Source organism: Microcaecilia unicolor, chromosome 8 (assembly GCF_901765095.1).
Source record: "Microcaecilia unicolor chromosome 8, aMicUni1.1, whole genome shotgun sequence".
NCBI lineage: Eukaryota > Metazoa > Chordata > Amphibia > Gymnophiona > Siphonopidae > Microcaecilia > Microcaecilia unicolor.
Window position 1 is genome coordinate 8,852,792 of NC_044038.1, and position 20,450 is coordinate 8,873,241.

The 20,450-nt window shown below is 47.7% G+C and overlaps 1 protein-coding gene across 4 annotated transcripts in view; it reads left to right on the forward strand.

The window, feature by feature from the left end:
- TOM1L2 (target of myb1 like 2 membrane trafficking protein) overlaps nt 1-20,450 on the forward strand; it is a 112,302-nt gene that overhangs the window by 62,575 nt on the left and 29,277 nt on the right. For all 4 annotated transcript variants that reach the window (XM_030211338.1, XM_030211335.1, XM_030211336.1 and 1 more), the window contains exons 7-10: nt 3,559-3,675; nt 4,645-4,778; nt 15,390-15,435; nt 18,058-18,181. In XM_030211338.1, coding sequence (XP_030067198.1) covers nt 3,559-3,675; nt 4,645-4,778; nt 15,390-15,435; nt 18,058-18,181 — 421 coding nt within the window. The remainder of the gene's footprint in view (nt 1-3,558; nt 3,676-4,644; nt 4,779-15,389; nt 15,436-18,057; nt 18,182-20,450) is intronic.

A 20,450-nucleotide genomic window follows, 5' to 3' on the forward strand; every position in this document is an offset into this window, starting at 1 on the left:
AATTACTACTAAATGGAATGAAATATAGTCCTTGTTATTGTAATAACCACCATCATTGTCATTGTCAACTCTTAGGAGTGAACCCAGTTAAGAAACATAGTAACATAGTAGATAACGGCAGAAAAAGACCTGCACGGTCCATCCAGTCTGCCCAACAAGATAAACTCATATGTATATACCTTACCTTGATTTGTACCTGCCTTTTTCAGGGCATAGACCGTACAAGTCTGCCCAGCAGTATTTCCCTCCTCCCAACCACCAGTCCCGCCTCCCATCACTGGCTCTGGCACAGACCGTATAAGTCTGCCCTCCACTATCCTCACCTCCCAACCACCAACCTCTCTTCCCCCACCTGCTCCGCCACCCAATTTTGGCTAAGCTTCTGAGGATCCATTCCTTCCACAATTTGAGCTTCTGCCAGGTAGGTACTTGTGACTTGGCTTGGCCACTGTTTGGAAAACAGGATACTGGACTAGATGGACCATTGGTCTGACCCAGTATGGCTTCTCCTATGTTCGTAAGAAACATCTGAAGGTGGCAGAATGGAAGATAATTCCTAAGTTTTACAGCTGCATACTCTGACCACAGTGGAGCGCCAGCAGCCTATTTACAAACAGGTCAATGTTTAAACACTATGGTCAGCATTTATAAATATTCTGTTTATTCAGCGTTGCTATCTGGACTAATAGCACAGCTCAATATGTATTTACTTATTGCCTTTATAGTTCGCTTATCATCTAAGTGGATAACAATTAAAAAATATACACAGAACAGCATTAAATACTGAATCTCTGTTCCTAATCCCAATTTCGTATTCAGCATACATCTGCACAAACAAATGTGTTTTCAGTCTCATTCTAAATTCAGCTATTGATGATAACATGCGAACAATTCCATAAAGAGGTCCAGCTATGTTCAATGTGCTTTCACGGGTATCAGAATCAGGCACCCTTGCTACAGAAAGTTGCGCCAATTGCGGAGTTCCTGCCAATGTCAGGGAACAAGCTGGATCGAAGAGTCTCCTCTCAGTACCCTTCTCCACCACCGCCAACTCCAGGCTCCGCTCATTCTGCCTCACCCTATGCTTGGAACAACCTTCCCGAGCCCTTACGCCAAGCCCCCTCCCTGCCCATCTTCAAGTCTTTGCTTAAAGCCCACCTCTTCAATGCTGCGTTCGGCACCTAACCCTTACCGTTCGGTGAATCCAGACTGCCCCAATTTGACTGTCCCTATCGGACCGACCGTTCACTTGTCTATTAGATTGTAAGCTCTTTGAGCAGGGACTGTCTCTCTTTGTTAAATTGTACAGCGCTGCGTAACCCTAGTAGCGCTCTAGAAATGTTAAGTAGTAGTAGTAGTATTACATATAGCAGTGATTTAACCAGAGCTGAGATTGTGATGTCATAATGCCTCATTCCACCAATGCCTAAGAGCCAACCTCATCAGTGATGTCACAATGGCTCGACTGTCCTATACTTGGCCCACTTCCCCCCTTAGTGTGAAGAGTTTCAGTCTCTGGTATCCAGAGCTGAGATTGTGATGTCATAATGCCTCATTCCACCAATGCCTAAGAGCCAACCTCATCAGTGATGTCACAATGGCTCGACTGTCCTATACTTGGCCCACTTCCCCCCTTAGTGTGAAGAGTTTCAGTCTCTGGTATCCAGAGCTGAGATTGTGATGTCATAATGCTTCATTCCACCAATGCCTAAGAGCCAACCTCATCAGTGATGTCACAATGGCTTGATTGTCCTATATTTGTCTCACTCTTATCTATTAAGCTCTTTGAGCAGGGACTGTCTCTCTTTGTTAAATTGTACAGCGCTGCGTAACCCTAGTAGCGCTCTAGAAATGTTAAGTAGTAGTAGTAGTATTACATATAGCAGTGATTTAACCAGAGCTGAGATTGTGATGTCATAATGCCTCATTCCACCAATGCCTAAGAGCCAACCTCATCAGTGATGTCACAATGGCTCGACTGTCCTATACTTGGCCCACTTCCCCCCTTAGTGTGAAGAGTTTCAGTCTCTGGTATCCAGAGCTGAGATTGTGATGTCATAATGCCTCATTCCACCAATGCCTAAGAGCCAACCTCATCAGTGATGTCACAATGGCTCGACTGTCCTATACTTGGCCCACTTCCCCCCTTAGTGTGAAGAGTTTGAGTCTCTGGTATCCAGAGCTGAGATTGTGATGTCATAATGCCTCATTCCACCAATGCCTAAGAGCCAACCTCATCAGTGATGTCACAATGGCTTGATTGTCCTATATTTGTCTCACTCTTATCTATTAAGCTCTTTGAGCAGGGACTGTCTCTCTTTGTTAAATTGTACAGCGCTGCGTAACCCTAGTAGCGCTCTAGAAATGTTAAGTAGTAGTAGTAGTATTACATATAGCAGTGATTTAACCAGAGCTGAGATTGTGATGTCATAATGCCTCATTCCACCAATGCCTAAGAGCCAACCTCATCAGTGATGTCACAATGGCTCGACTGTCCTATACTTGGCCCACTTTCCCCCCTTAGTGTGAAGAGTTTCAGTCTCTGGTATCCAGAGCTGAGATTGTGATGTCATAATGCCTCATTCCACCAATGCCTAAGAGCCAACCTCATCAGTGATGTCACAATGGCTCGACTGTCCTATACTTGGCCCACTTCCCCCCTTAGTGTGAAGAGTTTCAGTCTCTGGTATCCAGAGCTGAGATTGTGATGTCATAATGCCTCATTCCACCAATGCCTAAGAGCCAACCTCATCAGTGATGTCACAATGGCTTGATTGTCCTATATTTGTCTCACTCTTATCTATTAAGCTCTTTGAGCAGGGACTGTCTCTCTTTGTTAAATTGTACAGCGCTGCGTAACCCTAGTAGCGCTCTAGAAATGTTAAGTAGTAGTAGTAGTAGTCTCGGAACTTATTTAAAATATTCAGGAGCCACATAAGTCAAGGTCTTAAAAATAAGCATCGGTAGTTTGTCCTTGTGCTCTAAACCATACAGGAAGCCAATGCAAATCCTTCAATGAATAAAAAACATTATCATTTCTTTGTTACCCCCACAATCAATCGCACTGCAGCATGCTGCATCACCTGCAAAGCTTGCGATAAACCCCAAAATAGACTATTGCAATAATCCAATCTGGACAACATTTAAACAACAAAGCCCAAAATCAGTTTTAGGTATCATAATCTTACTCAGAACATGTAACTGATTAAAAACAGGTCTGAAGCACCTTAGCTACCTGCATTTTAACATTCACTTGTGCATCCTGTATCACTCCAAGACCAACAGTCTGATTTTTAATAGGAATACTGCAATCTTGAAGTTTTACTGGATCCACGACCTCATCATTGACGCACCTACTACTGATACTCAGAACAGCGAGTGCCAGCGATATGCAATTTTTCTGTGCTCTCTTTATTCAGATAGCGGTCTGAATATCGCCGCTCTCTGGATAAGGTGGCACTGCACCCACGCGCCTGCCTCGCTGAGATGATCTGTAAGGTATTCTCCAGATACTGAGAGATAACGGTGGCCCATGGCTTGTTTCTCTTCCCCACTCAGGTTGCCAGGCTGCGCAGTGAATTAGATGTGGTTCGAGGAAACACTAAAGTGATGTCTGAGATGCTAACAGAGATGGTGCCCGGACAGGAGGATTCTTCAGACTTGGAATTACTACAGGTAAGCAGGTTTGGTGCCTCCTGTGACCCAGTAGCTATGTGATGTGCTCAGTGGCATAGCTACAGGAGGGCCACTGGGGCCTGGGCCCCCTCAAACTGGCTGGGGCCCCCGGTTTGGCTGGCAGGGGTCCCCAACCTTCGCCAGCTAAGGTGTCTGTCCCGTGCTGGTCTTACATTGCTGGTGCTCTGTCCTGTTTTTCAGCACTGTGCACGCTCGTTTTGGGTGGGCCTGGGCCCAAGATGGGTGGGCAGAAGAACTCCGCCTTGTCCCACAAGTGATTTGGTCTATCCCTCACTCGCCTGCATGCCATATGGTCTCTCAAACATCCCCCCATCCCCTGCATACCTTTTAAATAGCAGCTTTTCACCGGCAGCGAGCAGCAACTAATACACACTGCTCAAGTTGACCCCACAGCCTTCCCTCTGATGCAACTTTCTGTTTCCGCATAGGCGGAAGTATATCAGAGGGAAGGCTGTGAGGCTGGTTTGAGCAGTATGTTATCAGTCGCTACTCACTGCAGGCAAAGATCTGCTATTTACAAGGTATGCAGGAGGAACAGTTGTTGGGAGTTTTTGGCTGCTGGGGCTTGGGGATCCTTGCCATCATAGGTGTGCTGTTACTGGGTGGGCCTGAGCCCAAAATGGATGGGCCTGGGCCCACCCTTGGCTACACCACTGATGTGTTCTGGTCAAAAATGAAACATCAAGAGCACATTCCCAATGTGGGCTACCATTAAGAGGTGTTATTTTACTTTTATCCCCCGTTATTAGTCTCATTGCATAAAATAGGACCTGTTCTAACCTAGCATGAGTTAGTGGTAAAATAACACATGTTATCGATAGCCACATTGATAACTATGCTCCCAAGTTACCAAAGGTGGGATTGTCTGCCGATCTGAGCTGGAGGAGAGCACTGTGAGCAAAACTCAAAGTGTGGGAATTAACACTGCTGGTCCTTTTCTGTCCCCAGGAACTGAACAGAACCTGCAGAGCTATGCAGCAGAGGATTGTGGAGCTCATTTCACGGGTGGCCAATGAAGAGGTCACAGAAGAACTGCTGCATGTCAATGATGACTTAAATAACGTTTTTCTCCGATATGAAAGGTAGGAGGCGCTTACTGAGCAAACATTTGCTTTCTTGCAGGTTTAAGTCTTTAAACCGTTTGGTGTCGGCTTGCATATTATCTAGCTGACAAGTCTTTGTCAGTAAAAATCTCGTGGTCTCTTTGTTGACATTATGGATTTTATTATCTGTCTCCATTTTCCACACATTAAAAAGTCCTGTGCTGTAGATAGTGTACTTACCCTGGTCAGACCCTGTCGGAGGCAGCTCATGTGGGCAGCACCACAGAGGGAATTAATAGTTCCTGACACAGACTGATACATCCTCACTCCCAAATATTTCAGCCCAGCCACCTCTCTCCTTGCTTCAGCACTTGAAAGTAGGCATGCAGAAAAGTTGTAAAAGGTAGGATTTTTCAGATCCCTCTGCAGAGCCTGCTTTATAAGTGGAAACAACCAGAATGAGAGAGGCTCATGACCACAAAGTCATATCAACAGTGGCAGTGGAAATTCAGCAGAACAGAAGACTTTGTTAGTGTGGTTAAAAGAGTTCTAGCCTGCGTCAGGGCCCCAATTTACACAAAATCTTGCAACAGTCTGGTCAGATTTTACAAATCTGAGTGAAAAAACAAGCGAGCCTACCTACTCTGGCAGTTAAACACTCCACTCCGTTGACATTTCTTTCTCCGAGGACAAGCAGGCTGCTTGTTCTCACGACTGGGTGACGTCCGCGGCAGCCCCCACCAACCGGAAAAAGCTTCGCGGGACGATCGGCACGCAGGGCACGCCCACCGCGCATGCGCGGCCGTCTTCCCGCCCGTGCGCGACCGCTCCCGCCAGTTCCTTTTTTTCCGCGCCTGGAGAGAGTCGTGCCTGTGCCGCTCTCTCTTCTTCAGCCCCGGAAAACCGTCGCGTTTACGCGAACTTCTTTTATTTCTTCTTTTATTTAGTTGCCGCGCGTTTCTTTTCAAAAAAAAAAAAAAAAGGAGCACGCGCTCCCATTTTCCCTCGCTTCCAGCGGGGACGTTGCGTTGCGGCCTAGTGGCCGCACGGTCGTTTCTTTTTCGAGATGTGATTTCCGCCACCATCGACGACTTTAATTTCGCCGACGCGATTTTTCCGTCGATGTCCTCGAAGGTCCCGAGTGGATTTAAGAAGTGTGGTCGGTGCGGCCGGCCCATCTCGCAGACCGACACCCACGCTTGGTGCCTCCAGTGCCTCGGGCCGGAGCACAATTTCAAGTCGTGTCCCCTGTGTCTCGGTCTCCGGAAACGGACTCAGGTTGCGAGGCAAGTTCAACGGGACCGTATTTTTGGAACTTGCGCCGGCCCCTCGACGTCGACCTCGACGGCAGCGGTATCGACGCCCGGCCCTTCGGTACCGGTATCGATGCCCGAGACATCGGCACCGATGGCATCGACCCCAGGAGAACAGGTCCCGTCGGCCCGCCGGTGAGGGTAGAGGTGAGAGGCCGCGTGGGCAGTCGGCCCCGGTCACTCCCTCAGCCCATGGCCCACGGGACCGAACCCTGCCTGGCATCGGAAGAAGGATAAGAAGCGCCGTCACCGGTTGCCCTCGATGCATATCGGAGAGGAGTCGACGCCGAAGCGTCTCCATCGAGAGGAGAGATCCCCGTCGGTGATAGAGGTGCCGACGCAACAGGGTCCCGGCACCTCGGTGTCGTCTCCTGGCTCCCATCAGATTCTGGCACCGACACCCCTACCGGCCCCACCGCCTTTCCCGGCAGCGGGCCTGGACGAGTGCCTCAGAGCCATCCTTCCGGGGATCCTGGAAGGGCTGATGCGCCAGGCTGTGCCGGCGCCGGGGGTGCTTGCGCCCTCGGCGCCGATGACTGTGGCGCCGGCGAGCTCTAGCCCGGCGCCGGGGCAGTCGACACCGCCGCCGCTTGCGGTGCCGGTCTCGACCGCCACGCAGGTGGAGTCCCCGTCGACGTCGATGGAGGGAGCTCCGTCCCCGCCGACGCGGGAGCCCATCGCTCGACGACACCGAGACCTTGGTGCCTCGACGTCGAGCCGGGCCCGGTTCAGGACTCAGCTACATGAGCTTATGTCCGATACCGAGGATGAGGACTCGTGGGGGGAAGAGGAGGACCCTAGATATTTCTCCTCAGAGGAGTCTACGGGCCTTCCCTCGGACCCCACGCCTTCACCGGAGAGGAAGCTCTCGCCTCCTGAGAGTCTCTCCTTTGCCTCCTTTGTGCGGGATATGTCTATCAGCATTCCCTTTCCCGTGGTCTCTGTGGAAGAGCCGAGGGCCGAGATGCTCGAGGTCCTCGACTATCCATCACCACCTAGAGAGTCCTCCACGGTACCGCTGCACAATGTCCTCAAGGAGACACTGCTTCGGAACTGGGTGCGACCATTAACTAACCCCACCATTCCCAAGAAAGCAGAGTCCCAGTACAGGATCCACTCTGACCCAGAGTTAATGCGGCCCCAATTGCCCCATGACTCGGCGGTCGTGGATTCTGCTCTCAAGAGGGCACGGAGTTTGAGGGATACCGCCTCGGCGCCCCCGGGGCGGGAGTCTCGCACTCTGGACTCGTTTGGGAGGAAGGCCTACCAATCCTCCATGCTCGTGACCCGCATCCAGTCATACCTGCTCTATATGAGCATCCACATGCGGACCAATGTGCAACAGCTGGCGGACCTGGTCGATAAGCTCCCGCCGGAGCAGTCCAGGCCTTATCAGGAGGTGGTCAGGCAGCTGAAGGCGTGCAGAAAGTTCCTGTCCAGGGGTATTTATGACACCTGTGACGTGGCATCTCGTGCTGCGGCCCAAGGTATAGTGATGCGCAGGCTCTCATGGCTGCGTGCCTCTGACCTGGACAACCGCACCCAGCAGAGACTGGCCGACGTCCCTTGCCGGGGGGATAACATTTTTGGTGAGAAGGTCGAGCAGATGGTGGACCAACTGCATCAGCGGGAAACCGCTCTCAACAAGCTCTCCCACCGGGCGCCTTCAGCATCCACCTCCACAGGTGGACGTTTTTCCCGGGCCCGGCAGGCTGCACCTTACTCTTTTGCGAAGCGTAAGTACAACCAGCCAGCCCGAAGGCCTCGCCAGGCACAGGGACAGCCCCAGCGCGCTCGTTCTCGTCAACAGCGTGCGCCTAAGCAGCCCCCTGCGCCTCCACAGCAAAGCCGGGGACGGGCTTTTGACTGGATCCACGGGAACATAGCCGCCCTACAAGTGTCCGTACCGGACGATCTGCCGGTCGGAGGGAGGTTGAAATTTTTTCACCAAAGGTGGCCTCTCATAACCTCCGACCAGTGGGTTCTCCAAATAGTGCGGTGCGGATACGCCATGAATTTGGCCTCCCTGCCTCCAAATTGTCCTCCGGGAGCTCAGTCTTTCAGCTCCCATCACAAGCAGGTACTTGCAGAGGAACTCTCCGCCCTTCTCAGCGCCAATGCGGTCGAGCCCGTACCACCCGGGCAGGAAGGGCAGGGATTCTATTCCAGGTACTTCCTTGTGGAAAAGAAAACAGGGGGGATGCGTCCCATCCTAGACCTGAGAGGCCTGAACAAATTCCTGGTCAAAGAAAAGTTCAGGATGCTTTCCTTGGGCACCCTTCTGCCAATGATTCAGAAAAACGAATGGCTATGTTCCCTGGATTTAAAGGACGCATATACTCACATACCGATACTGCCAGCTCACAGACAGTATCTCAGATTCCGCCTGGGCGCACGGCACTTTCAGTATTGTGTGCTGCCCTTTGGGCTCGCCTCTGCCCCACGAGTGTTTACCAAGTGCCTCGTGGTGGTAGCGGCCTACCTACGCAAGCTGGGAGTGCACGTGTTCCCATATCTCAACGATTGGCTGGTCAAGAACACCTCGGAGGCAGGAGCCCTCCGGTCCATGCAATGCACTATTCAACTTCTGGAGTTGCTGGGGTTTGTGATAAATTACCCAAAGTCCCATCTCCAGCCATCCCAGTCTCTGGAATTCATAGGAGCGCTGCTGAATACCCAGACGGCTCAGGCCTTCCTTCCCGAAGCGAGGGCCACCAATCTCCTGGCCCTGGCTTCGCAGACCAGAGCGTCTCAGCAGGTCACAGCTCGGCAGATGTTGAGACTTCTGGGTCATATGGCCTCCACAGTTCATGTGACTCCCATGGCTCGTCTTCACATGAGATCTGCTCAATGGACCCTAGCTTCCCAGTGGTTCCAAGCCACCGGGAATCTAGAAGATGTCATCCGCCTCTCCACCAGTTGCCGCACTTCACTGCTCTGGTGGACCATCCGGACCAATTTGACCCTGGGACGTCCATTCCAAATTCCGCAGCCCACGAAGGTGCTGACGACGGATGCATCTCGCCTGGGTTGGGGAGCTCATGTCGATGGGCTTCACACCCAGGGTCTGTGGTCCCTCCAGGAAAAGGATCTGCAGATCAACCTCCTGGAGCTCCGAGCGATCTGGAACGCGCTGAAGGCTTTCAGAGATCGGCTGTCCTGCCAAATTATCCAAATTCGGACAGACAATCAGGTTGCCATGTATTACGTCAACAAGCAGGGGGGCACCGGATCTCGCCCCCTGTGTCAGGAAGCCGTCGGGCTGTGGCGCTGGGCGTGCCAGTTTGGCATGCTCCTCCAAGCCACATACCTGGCAGGCGTAAACAACAGTCTGGCCGACAGACTGAGCAGAGTCATGCAACCGCACGAGTGGTCGCTCCATTCCAGAGTGGTACGCAAGATCTTCCGAGAGTGGGGCACCCCCTCGGTGGACCTTTTCGCCTCTCAGACCAACCACAAGCTGCCTCTGTTCTGTTCCAGACTTCAGACACACGGCAGGCTAGCGTCGGACGCCTTTCTCCTCCATTGGGGGACCGGCCTCCTGTATGCTTATCCTCCCATACCTTTGGTGGGGAAGACCTTACTGAAGCTCAAGCACGACCGCGGCACCATGATTCTGATAGCGCCCTTTTGGCCCCGTCAGATCTGGTTCCCTCTTCTTCTGGAGTTGTCCTCAGAAGAACCGTGGAGATTGGAGTGTTTTCCGACTCTCATTTCGCAGAACGACGGAGCGTTGCTGCACCCCAACCTTCAGTCCCTGGCTCTCACGGCCTGGATGTTGAGGGCGTAGACTTCACTGCGTTGGGTCTGTCTGAGGGTGTCTCCCGGGTCTTGCTTGCCTCTAGGAAGGATTCCACTAAAAAGAGTTACTTTTTCAAGTGGAGGAGGTTTGTCGTGTGGTGTGAGAGCAAGGCCCTAGAACCTCGTTCTTGCCCTGCACAGAACCTGCTTGAATACCTTCTGCACTTATCAGAGTCTGGCCTCAAGACCAACTCAGTAAGGAATCACCTTAGTGCGATTAGTGCTTACCATTATCGTGTGGAAGGTAAAGCCATCTCTGGAGAGCCTTTAGTCGTTCGATTCATGAGAGGCTTGCTTTTGTCAAAGCCCCCGATCAAGCCTCCTACTGTGTCATGGGATCTCAACGTCGTCCTCACCCAGCTGATGAAACCTCCTTTTGAGCCACTGAATACCTGCCATCTGAAGTACTTGACCTGGAAGGTCATTTTCTTGGTGGCAGTTACTTCCGCTCGTAGGGTCAGTGAGCTTCAAGCCCTAGTAGCTCATGCTCCATATACCAAATTTCATCACAACAGAGTAGTGCTCCGCACCCACCCAAAGTTCCTGCCGAAGGTGGTGTCGGAGTTCCATCTTAACCAGTCAATTGTCTTGCCAACATTCTTCCCCAGGCCGCATACCCGCCCTGCTGAACGTCAGTTGCACACATTGGACTGCAAGAGAGCATTGGCCTTCTACTTGGAGCGGACACAGCCCCACAGACAGTCCGCCCAATTGTTTGTTTCTTTTGACCCTAACAGGCTAGGGGTCGCTGTCGGGAAACGCACCATCTCCAATTGGCTAGCAGATTGCATTTCCTTCACTTACGCCCAGGCTGGGCTGGCTCTTGAGGGTCATGTCACGGCTCATAGTGTCAGAGCCATGGCAGCGTCAGTGGCCCACTTGAAGTCAGCCACTATTGAAGAGATTTGCAAGGCTGCGACGTGGTCATCTGTCCACACATTCACATCACATTACTGCCTCCAGCAGGATACCCGACGCGACAGTCGGTTCGGGCAGTCGGTGCTGCAGAATCTGTTTGGGGTGTAAATCCAACTCCACCCTCCAGGACCCGAATTTATTCTGGTCAGGCTGCACTCTCAGTTAGTTGTTCTTCGTAGGTCAATTTCTGTTGTACCCTCGCCGTTGCGAGGTTCAATTGACCTGGGTTCTTGTTTTGAGTGAGCCTGAAAGCTAGGGATACCCCAGTCATGAGAACAAGCAGCCTGCTTGTCCTCGGAGAAAGTGAATGATACATACCTGTAGCAGGTGTTCTCCGAGGACAGCAGGCTGATTGTTCTCACCTACCCTCCCTCCTCCCCTTTGGAGTTGTGTGTTTCATCTTTTGCTAGTCATTCAACTGGCGGGAGCGGTCGCGCACGGGCGGGAAGACGGCCGCGCATGCGCGGTGGGCGTGCCCTGCGTGCCGACCGTCCCGCGAAGCTTTTTCCGGTTGGTGGGGGCTGCCGCGGACGTCACCCTTGGAGAACACCTGCTACAGGTATGTATCATTCACTATTCATAAGTATGCTGGAATCGGTGAAATCACTGCATGTGTTTAGTAGCACTATAGAAATAATAAGCAGTAGTAATAAGAACAGAAAAGCACACACAAAAGGTTTCAAAGTTATTTTACCTTTCAGGTGACTATTTTAATATTGGGAAGGCAGTGTTTACCACCTCTGGGTAAGGGAGTCATAGCCATCATATAACGGGGACACCTAGTGGCCATATTTGGCTGCACATCTACCCACCATTGCCTTAGGTACAAACTTAGGGGTATGTTTACTAAGGCGGGTTAGTGTTTTTAACACGCCTTTAAAGTTAAGGTGCGGATGTGCGCAAAATATTTAAGCGACAAAGAGAATTTTATTTAATTTGGAAATGTTACATACATGTCCTCTCCCCACGGACCCTTAGTACTGTTCTCAACCAACTGAGAGGACCCCTTATCTAACAGGAGATTGATTCCACTCCAAGTGGATGACAATTAATCCCTTTCTGCAGATTACTTGATCCTTATGGTGGGAGGTGGAAAAAGGAGGGAGGGAGGTTTTTTTTTAATAAAGTACTGTTTTGGGGGACACAATTATGCTTTGAAATATATACTGCCAACACAGGTCACTTCATGTGCTGGTATTTCTATAGAGGTCATATTTCCATTTCAATAGGGGGAATAAGGGATATAGCCGGGTTAGATGTTCCTGTTGGAGGAAGTCCGGCCATTAGGTTTTCGAGGTTGTATGTTCAAGTTTATCTCCTATTAATTAATATTGTTGTAACGTAACATAGGAAAGTGAGGCGTAACGTAATATAAAACAAAAAAAGCTTGATGACGCAATGTGGCAACTTGTACTGATAGATAGCTTGTTCATATTTGAGTTTTTGTATATTCAAGATATGTTTTGTGTACCCTGTGAGTTGTCATCAATAAAAATTGTTGAAACTTAAAGTTAAGGTGCGTTAAACACTAATGCGTCAATAAATTCCTATAGGTGCATTAGCGTTTAACGTGCATAAAAAACGCTAATGTGCCTATAGCAAGCCTTTGCAAACACAGGCGTTAAATTGTGAGCCCCCCCCCCCCAGGAGCCTCTGTGCTTCACCTATCTAGAGGTTGCTGTCGCACAGCTGACAGCATGCTTTGGGAAGGGAGACTATTGACTTCGCAGTTGATTAGCAGAGGCACCTTAAGAAACTGATTTACTAAAGTTTTTTTGCCCACAGGCATAAAACAGAGGGAAAAAATCTTGTCCTTTTTTAAAAGAGATACTGCTAATCTGGGAGGGGATTCCAACTCCCTCCCCTTCCCCCCAAACTTCACTGAGGACAATGTTGGAAAGGTGGGAAGAGAAGCGAGAAAGGTCTTAGACACTGGCTCCTAAGGTTTTGGGTTGGCTCTAGATTTAATGAAAATTTGTCGAGGCCTGCATTAGTCTGTCCATATTGACCAGGAGAGAGCCTGATCTAGGAAGGATCAGCTCTTATGGTCCAGTTCACGCTCACATAAAACCTAAGTCTTGCCATGGGGTTTAAAGCACCTTCAGGGCCTGAGATTCTTGTTGGCTCCAGATTTATTTATTTATTGGGATTTATTAACCGCCTTTATGAAGAGATTCACCCAAGTCAGTGTACAGTAGGAACAGTTTAACATCAAACTTACAGTTTTGTTAACAGCATAACAATAGTAAAATGTACAAGTATAAGCATATATACAATGAAAGAGGAAAACTTGAAAACAACTAATTGAAAACTAATAAGTATTTTTTCACGGAGAGGGTGGTGGATGCTTGGAATGCCCTCCCGCTGGAGGTGGTGGAGATGAAAACGGTAACAGAATTCAAACATGCATGGGATAAACATAAAGGAATCCTGTGTAGAAGGAAGGGATCCTCAGGAGCTTAGCCTAGAATGGGAGGCGGGGATAGTGCTGGGCAGACTTATACGGTCTATGCCGGGGCTGGTGGTTGGGCGGCGGGGATAGTGCTGGGCAGACTTATACAGTCTCTGCCAGAGCTGGTGGTGGGACGTGGGGTTGGTGGTTGGGAGGCGGGGATAGGGCTGGACAGACTTATATGGTCTGTGCCCTGAAGAGGACAGTGCAAATAAAACAGTAGCACGTATGAATTTATCTTCTTGGGCAGACTGGATGGACCGTGCAGGTCTTTTTCTGCCGTCATCTACTATGTATATATATATATATATATATATATATATATATGTATGTATATGTAATAAGTAACTAGTAAGACTACCACTGACATTCAAATAACAGATATAATATGATATAAGCATAATAGTGATGGAATATCTAATAAGCACACAAGTAGAACATTCAAATAACATTGCAATGATACTAATGCTTTTCTACAATACAGCTGACCATATAGCTGAGGGGACAAATGCAGATATATAGATGGGGACAAGATACGTGGTACAGAGTCAGTTGGGATAAATAAATGGGTGGCTAAACTCAAGGAAGTTCTTTGTACAGTTAATCAAGATATAAAGAACTGGTCTAAGTTACAGTGTGTGTAGTCAGCTAGTCCAGGTGCAGAATGAGTATATAGTCAAGTCACCCTATGTATTTTATTACACATCTTCGAATACTTCGGTATCGGAGGCAAAGTTCTCAATTGGTTTAAGGGATTCCTAACTACACGCTCATATCAAGTCACAGCAAATTCGACTACATCAGCCACTTGGATACCTGAATGCGGAGTTCCACAGGGATCCTCCCTCTCACCGACCATATTCAACCTAACGATGACACCCTTAGCCAAACTACTATCGATGCAAAACCTCAACCCATACATATACGCTGACAATGTAACGATCTTTATTCCATTCAGACGAGACCTAAGTGAAATTTCCAACGAAATCAACCAAAGTTTACATATTATGCATTCTTGGGCAGATGCATTTCAACTGAAACTAAATGCGGAAAAAACCCAATGCCTAGTACTCACCTCGCAACATAACAAAGACAAATTTACCACCATCAACACACCAATACTTAATCTACCATTCTCTGATACCCTAAAGATTCTTGGACTCACCATTGATCGGCATCTAACACTTGAGAATCATGCGAAAAACACAACCAAAAAGATGTTTCACTCAATGTGGAAACTAAAAAGAATAACACCATTTTTTCCAAGGACCGTCTTCCGCAATTTGGTACAATCATTGGTACTTAGTCATTTGGATTATTGCAACTCACTCTACGCCGGCTGTAAAGAACATATACTCAAAAAACTCCAAACAGCCCAGAACACAGCAGCCAGATTAATATTCGGAAAACCAAAATATGAAAGCGCAAAGCCCCTACATGAGAAACTGCACTGGCTCCCACTCAAAGAACGAATCATGTTCAAAGTATGCACACTCGTTCATAAAATTATCCATGGAGATGCCCCAGCCTACATGTCGGACCTAATAGACCTGCCACCCAGGAATGCAAAAAAATCTTCTCGAACATTCCTTAATCTTCACTTCCCCAACTGCAAAGGTTTGAAATACAAATTAACACACGCCTCCACCTTCTCATACCTGAGCACGCAACTCTGGAATGCGTTACCACACTACTTGAAGGCGACCTATGAACTGACCAACTTCCATAAACTACTAAAGACACATTTCTTTGAAAAGACATACCACAAAGAATAATACATGTAAGATCTCCAAATACACCTACAATCGTCGTAATACGTCTATTGTTTTACAATGTCTCTGCTACACCACTATCTTGTATTCCTAATGTCTGATAATGTCTTCTGTAATGCCACTATCTTGAACTTCATGACCTTGTAACCCAAAATCCTTCTGTAAAACCAAATGTATATCTTTTGCTATTTCCAGTATCCATGATAAATTGTAAGCCACATTGAGCCTGCGAAGAGGTGGGATACAAATATAATAAAAAAATAACTATTAAAGGATTGGGAGAAGAGCCAGGCTTTTACCTGGTTCCTGGAGTAGAGGTAGTCTCAAGCTTGTACTGGGCCCTGTGTTTGCTGATGAGCATAGTATAACCATCTCATTTCTCTTTCTGTGACAGGTTTGAGAGGTACAGATCAGGTCGATCGGCACAGAACACTAATGGGGTAAGAGTTTCATGTCCAGATTTTATGTGATGGAAAAAGGAGGGGAGGGTTTTTTTTAATTTGTTTGTAACACCAACAGGGCCTGGAGGTGGTGCTTAGAAGTTTTCTTTTCAAGAATATTTTTGCACAGGAGCCATATACATTCACGGTTAAGCATCTGATGCTGGTGATCTGATTTTGGCTGCCTAGGTTTAGGGGAATTTTGAACTGTGATCATAGGTGGCTGGGTTTGCTGCTGAAAAGTCGCCTAAATCTAGGTAGCAAAATCAGATGCAGAATTTGAATGGAGAGTAATTCAGTAACGGTGAGGAACCAAGATGCAGCTATTTGGTACCTATTCTTGAAATAAAAGTAGATGCCTACTTTTCTCCATGGAATACTAGCATAACAGGTTGAATATGTGCCTTATCTTAGATGCTAGCACTTATATCAGCCATACTTGTACTTAGTACATGAATAGATCTATGTACATAATGTGTTCCCTGCCCAAATTCCACTCACCTGCAAAATATGCATCATTGAGTATTGTGCAGACTTACAGAATAGTGTGTAGCTGGAAACTGCTCATTTACATACAGATGTGTTCACATGTGTGTATGAATGACTAGCGTGCTGGTATTATGCATGCACGTCATCTAAATCTAGGTGGATAATTGTACAATTGAGCATCTTCATTTAGATTCTCTGAGGAGGTGTAATTTGAGCCCGAGCAACTAGGTTCCCTTATAGAATTCTAGCATAACCCGGGATCAGCCCATCTTACGTTTTTGCACCTGGGCGTAACTGTGGGTATGTACATGCAGGAGAGATGCGTGTAACTTGCAGTATTCTGTAAGTTACATACATAAGTGGGAACCCCACCCATGCTCTGCCCATGTAAATGGCTCCTTGCATTTATGCACTATGCCATTTATGTGTGTCCCTACGGAATATTGTGTAGGCACTTCACAGGTAAGTGTACACCTAGCAAGTGTAAGTGCTAATCTTCTACACATTTTTGTGCACAAGGGGTGTGTAAATGTGGGCACCTAGATTATAGAATTGCCCCTTTAGTGCATAAGATCAAACACTAGCCCTCTCATTCTGTAATCATACACACACACTTTTCATGGATTAAGAGCAGTCTTCTGTTATAGATGTATTTCCTTAGCATCCATACCAGACCAGTCCAGACCTGTGGGTTATGCCCATCAACCAGCAGATGGAGACAACAGAGAAACAAAGTAGTTCTGTGTGATAGGCCCTTTAAGGGCACTGTGCAGCCTTAGAATGCTCAGTGTTTCTCTGTCTCCAGTGGATGGTGACTGGCAGACAATGCAGCTGCTAATCTGGCTGGTGGTGTGAGCTCCTGGGCCAGTTTAGAGACCTGATATCAAGTTGAGCAGCAGGTGCTAAAATTCAAACAACTGCAAAAAAAAAAAAAAAAAAGGATCTTTTGGGAGCATAGGGGATAGCTCAGAGGAGTCTAAACTTCCTCCATGTAACCCCCCCCCCCCCCCCCCAAAAAAAAAAAAAAAAAAGAAAAACACCTTTTTTTTTCTTTTTCCAAAGATGATGAAAAGAATTTAAAGCAGGAAGAAAAATACAAGTTGTATTATTTCAGTTAAAAGAAATTATTTTTACCTACTAGCAGCAGTTCATTGATTTGCTGCTGGGACTTTTGTCTAGCATGAAACTTGGGAGAAGCCCAACATAAGCAGTAAAGTGTATTTAATTTTCCTGTGGTATTGTTTACTGTAGTTATGTAGGCTCTTAGTTTCTAGTCAGAATCGCTGGAGGAACAGCCATTGTGACGCACGTTTTCCATGGAACATTGTGGGGCTCATTTTTGAAACAGAAAAACGTTCTAAAAGGGTCCACAAAGTGGCAAAAAAAACACAGATGCACTTTTTTTTTTTTTTATAAAATGTCCAAATTGCTATTTTCAAACCCATTTTAAGGCGTTTTTCTATGCAGTTCGTCTGCAGTGCATCCAGATCACAAAGGAGCATGTTGTGGGCATTCCCAGAACTTGGATGTATTTCTGCCTTAATGGAACAAAGCAAAAATGTCCAGGCCTAAAAGTTAGATGTTTTGGTCTAGACCTGGTTCAATCATGACTAAGTCACAAAAAGGTGCCCTAAATGACCAAATGACCCATTTTTTTTGGTCCTTTTGCCACCAGACTAGCGTGGTGTCAGTGGTACAGCTCTAGTGTCCTGGTTGGTGTTTGGCTGTAATGTCAGCACCTGGTAATATAAGCAAACCCAGTGACAGAACCTTAAATTGTATAAGGGAAATGGGCTTTTGGGTTCTGATCTTGATTCGATGTGACCACTTGAACAAGTTCCTTCACTTCTTTGGGGCTCCATCTGCCTACCTCAGATCGGAAGTTGTGCACTTTTCCTTCTGCCATGCAAACACGGAAAAATATGGCTTTTCCATTGCACTTAAGGGATGGCCACATGTTGCCTGTGATCTTTGAGGTGAGATTCTTGAGATACTTTTTTTCCCCCCCTCTGGGATGCTCTATAGAGAGGCATTTAAAAATGCTTCTTGCTTTTGTGCTGCGTGAGCTGAGTGTCTGGTCTTTTTGGCGACTGTATGCCAGAAAGTTTCACCTGTATCTCATTGCTCTAACAGGTCCTGAGCGAGGTGACGGAGGATAATTTAATAGATTTGGGGCCAGGATCCCCTGCTGTCGTGAGCCCGATGGTAGGAGGGAACGTGTCCCATGCAGGCCTTTCTTCTCAGCTTGCTGGGCTCGGTAAGTTCAACAAGTGACCTCAGTGTGAAGATTCAAGAATTATGAGCATTGGGAGGATAGATTTTTTTTTTTTTTTTTACAGCAACATCACTAACCTTGTTGGCTGTGAGGATTTGTATCTGGGTGCTGGTCTTGTTAGAGGCAGGGCTGATGATAGAATTCTAGGAGAGCTGGTAGAGACCATCACTGGTGGATTATGTTCATGTCTGGAAGGGGTATGGGGAAGCAGGGCTGCCGAGAGACTGGGCCTGGGGCAAGGCTGACCCGGGCCCCCCTCCCCCGAGGTTGTCGTCGTCACCCCCCCTCCACCCACCCACCTCCGTCCACCACCGGGCCGGGCCCCCCTGAATTCAAATCATAGCGCCTCACCTCGACCTCGCTCCATGTGAAAGCGCAAGTTACATCAGATGAGGGCGGGACACAGGGAGGGAAGGCCCGAAGGGAGGTGATCTGCAGACTGCCGCTGCTGCGCTTCTTTCATATGGATCAAGGTCGAGGTGAGGCGCTATGATTTGAATTCAGGGAGCCCCGGCCTTGTGGTGGATGGAAGGGGGCGGGTGGAGGGGACTGCGGTGCTGGAACCTGCTTGGAGGCCCGGGCCCGGGGAAGTTTGTCCCCCCTGCCCCCCCTCTCGGCGGCCCTGTGTGGAAGAAGTTGGTGTAAAGTTGTACATGGAAGTGTTATTTATGCATCTGCCTAAAATGGACGTCACCAGTGCAGACTGGATGGGCCATTTGGTTGTCATCTGTCTTGTTCTTATACAGTCTGTCACTGACAAGTTTCAAGTTTATTGGGGAGTTGCTGTCCCGCCCATTGCAGAAAACCATCTAGGTGGCTTATCGTCTAAAATTGTACAGAAAAGGGGGAGGGAGGGAAAAAGACACGACAAGAGAGGTAGTGGAGGTTGAACTACAATTTGGATAGGACAATAAGGAGCAGTATGAAAGGAGGGGGGCAAAGTCGTTTGGGCCCACTTCAGCAGAGATGGGTAGTAACAAAGTACTTGTAGGTACAATTAGCAGTTCTTGTACTTGTAATGAGTTACATTTTTTAATATACTTTTTACTTGTAACGAGTTACATTTAAGCTGTACTTTTGTACTTTAGTAACAAAGTACAAATTTGAAAAGTAGTTTAAAAAAAAAAAAAGTATTTTCCATCCATCTCCTCCTCTTCTCCTCTACAGGCTTTCCAAGTGGTGTCAGACATGGCTTGCATCTGATTGGGTCTGAACTTCTGGATGTTTGGGCCCAATCAGATGCAAGCCAGGGTATGACATCACCTGGAAACCCTAGTCCCCGCCCTCTACACCTGCCCAGAACAGCAGTTGATTGGCTATTACTTGGTTGTTGTCAGGCTCAGCGCCTCTCTAGTCTGAACTGCTCCATCACCCTGGGCCTGCAGCACATTCTTGCTCCCTCCCTTCTGTTGTAGCTCTGCCTAGCTTGCGCTAATATACTACCATGGGAGACGCGTGAGACCCGGCTCTCTGTGCCAGGCCCGCCTCCTCTGATGTAAACTTCAGGGATGCTAAACCCAATAGAAATCACCCCTCCCTGGACACAAAGGATTTGCTCGATATTGGGGGTGCTCAAGCACTCACAATACCCACAGAGCTGGAACAGATCAGTGTTAGAGTTGGTTGTAGTGGAAGAGGTGAAGAAGACAGAAGAGAAAAAAATGACACCTGGACAGGAAACCCTTGCAAAGTGAGTTAAAACAAGACAGGAAAACAGTAACCAGAGACTGGGACCAACACAATTAGAAAAATTAAATGGCCAGACAGCAAAGGTAGAAGAAAGAATTGTATTTTTAATTTAGGATGAAGTAATGTGGGAGCCATGTTTGTCCACTTTAAAAGTTAATAAATTTAAAGAAAAGAAAAAAAAAAGAAAAAATAAGGTGACTACATACATATTGGACTATATACATTTTTTGAGTAACTTTCGGAGACCAAGACCTACTTTTTCAGGTCGGAACAATATACTGCTGTAATAATATGCTGGTCCTGACTTAAGGAAAGAAGATTTTTGCCTCCAAAAACTTGTCAAAAAATGTAATAAGTTACTCCAATGAAAATGTATCACTTATTTTTGGTTCTTGTTTATTTGTTAATTTTTAATGTAGCAATTAGAGCATGTAGAAATTTACATCTGCTCTATTTGGCCCCAATAGTCGGGCTGTCTCCTGCGGTCTTCGCAGAGCCCGGATATTCAATTGCCAGGCTGTTTCCGGTAACCAGCATTGAATATCCGGGAGTTTTTTGGCCG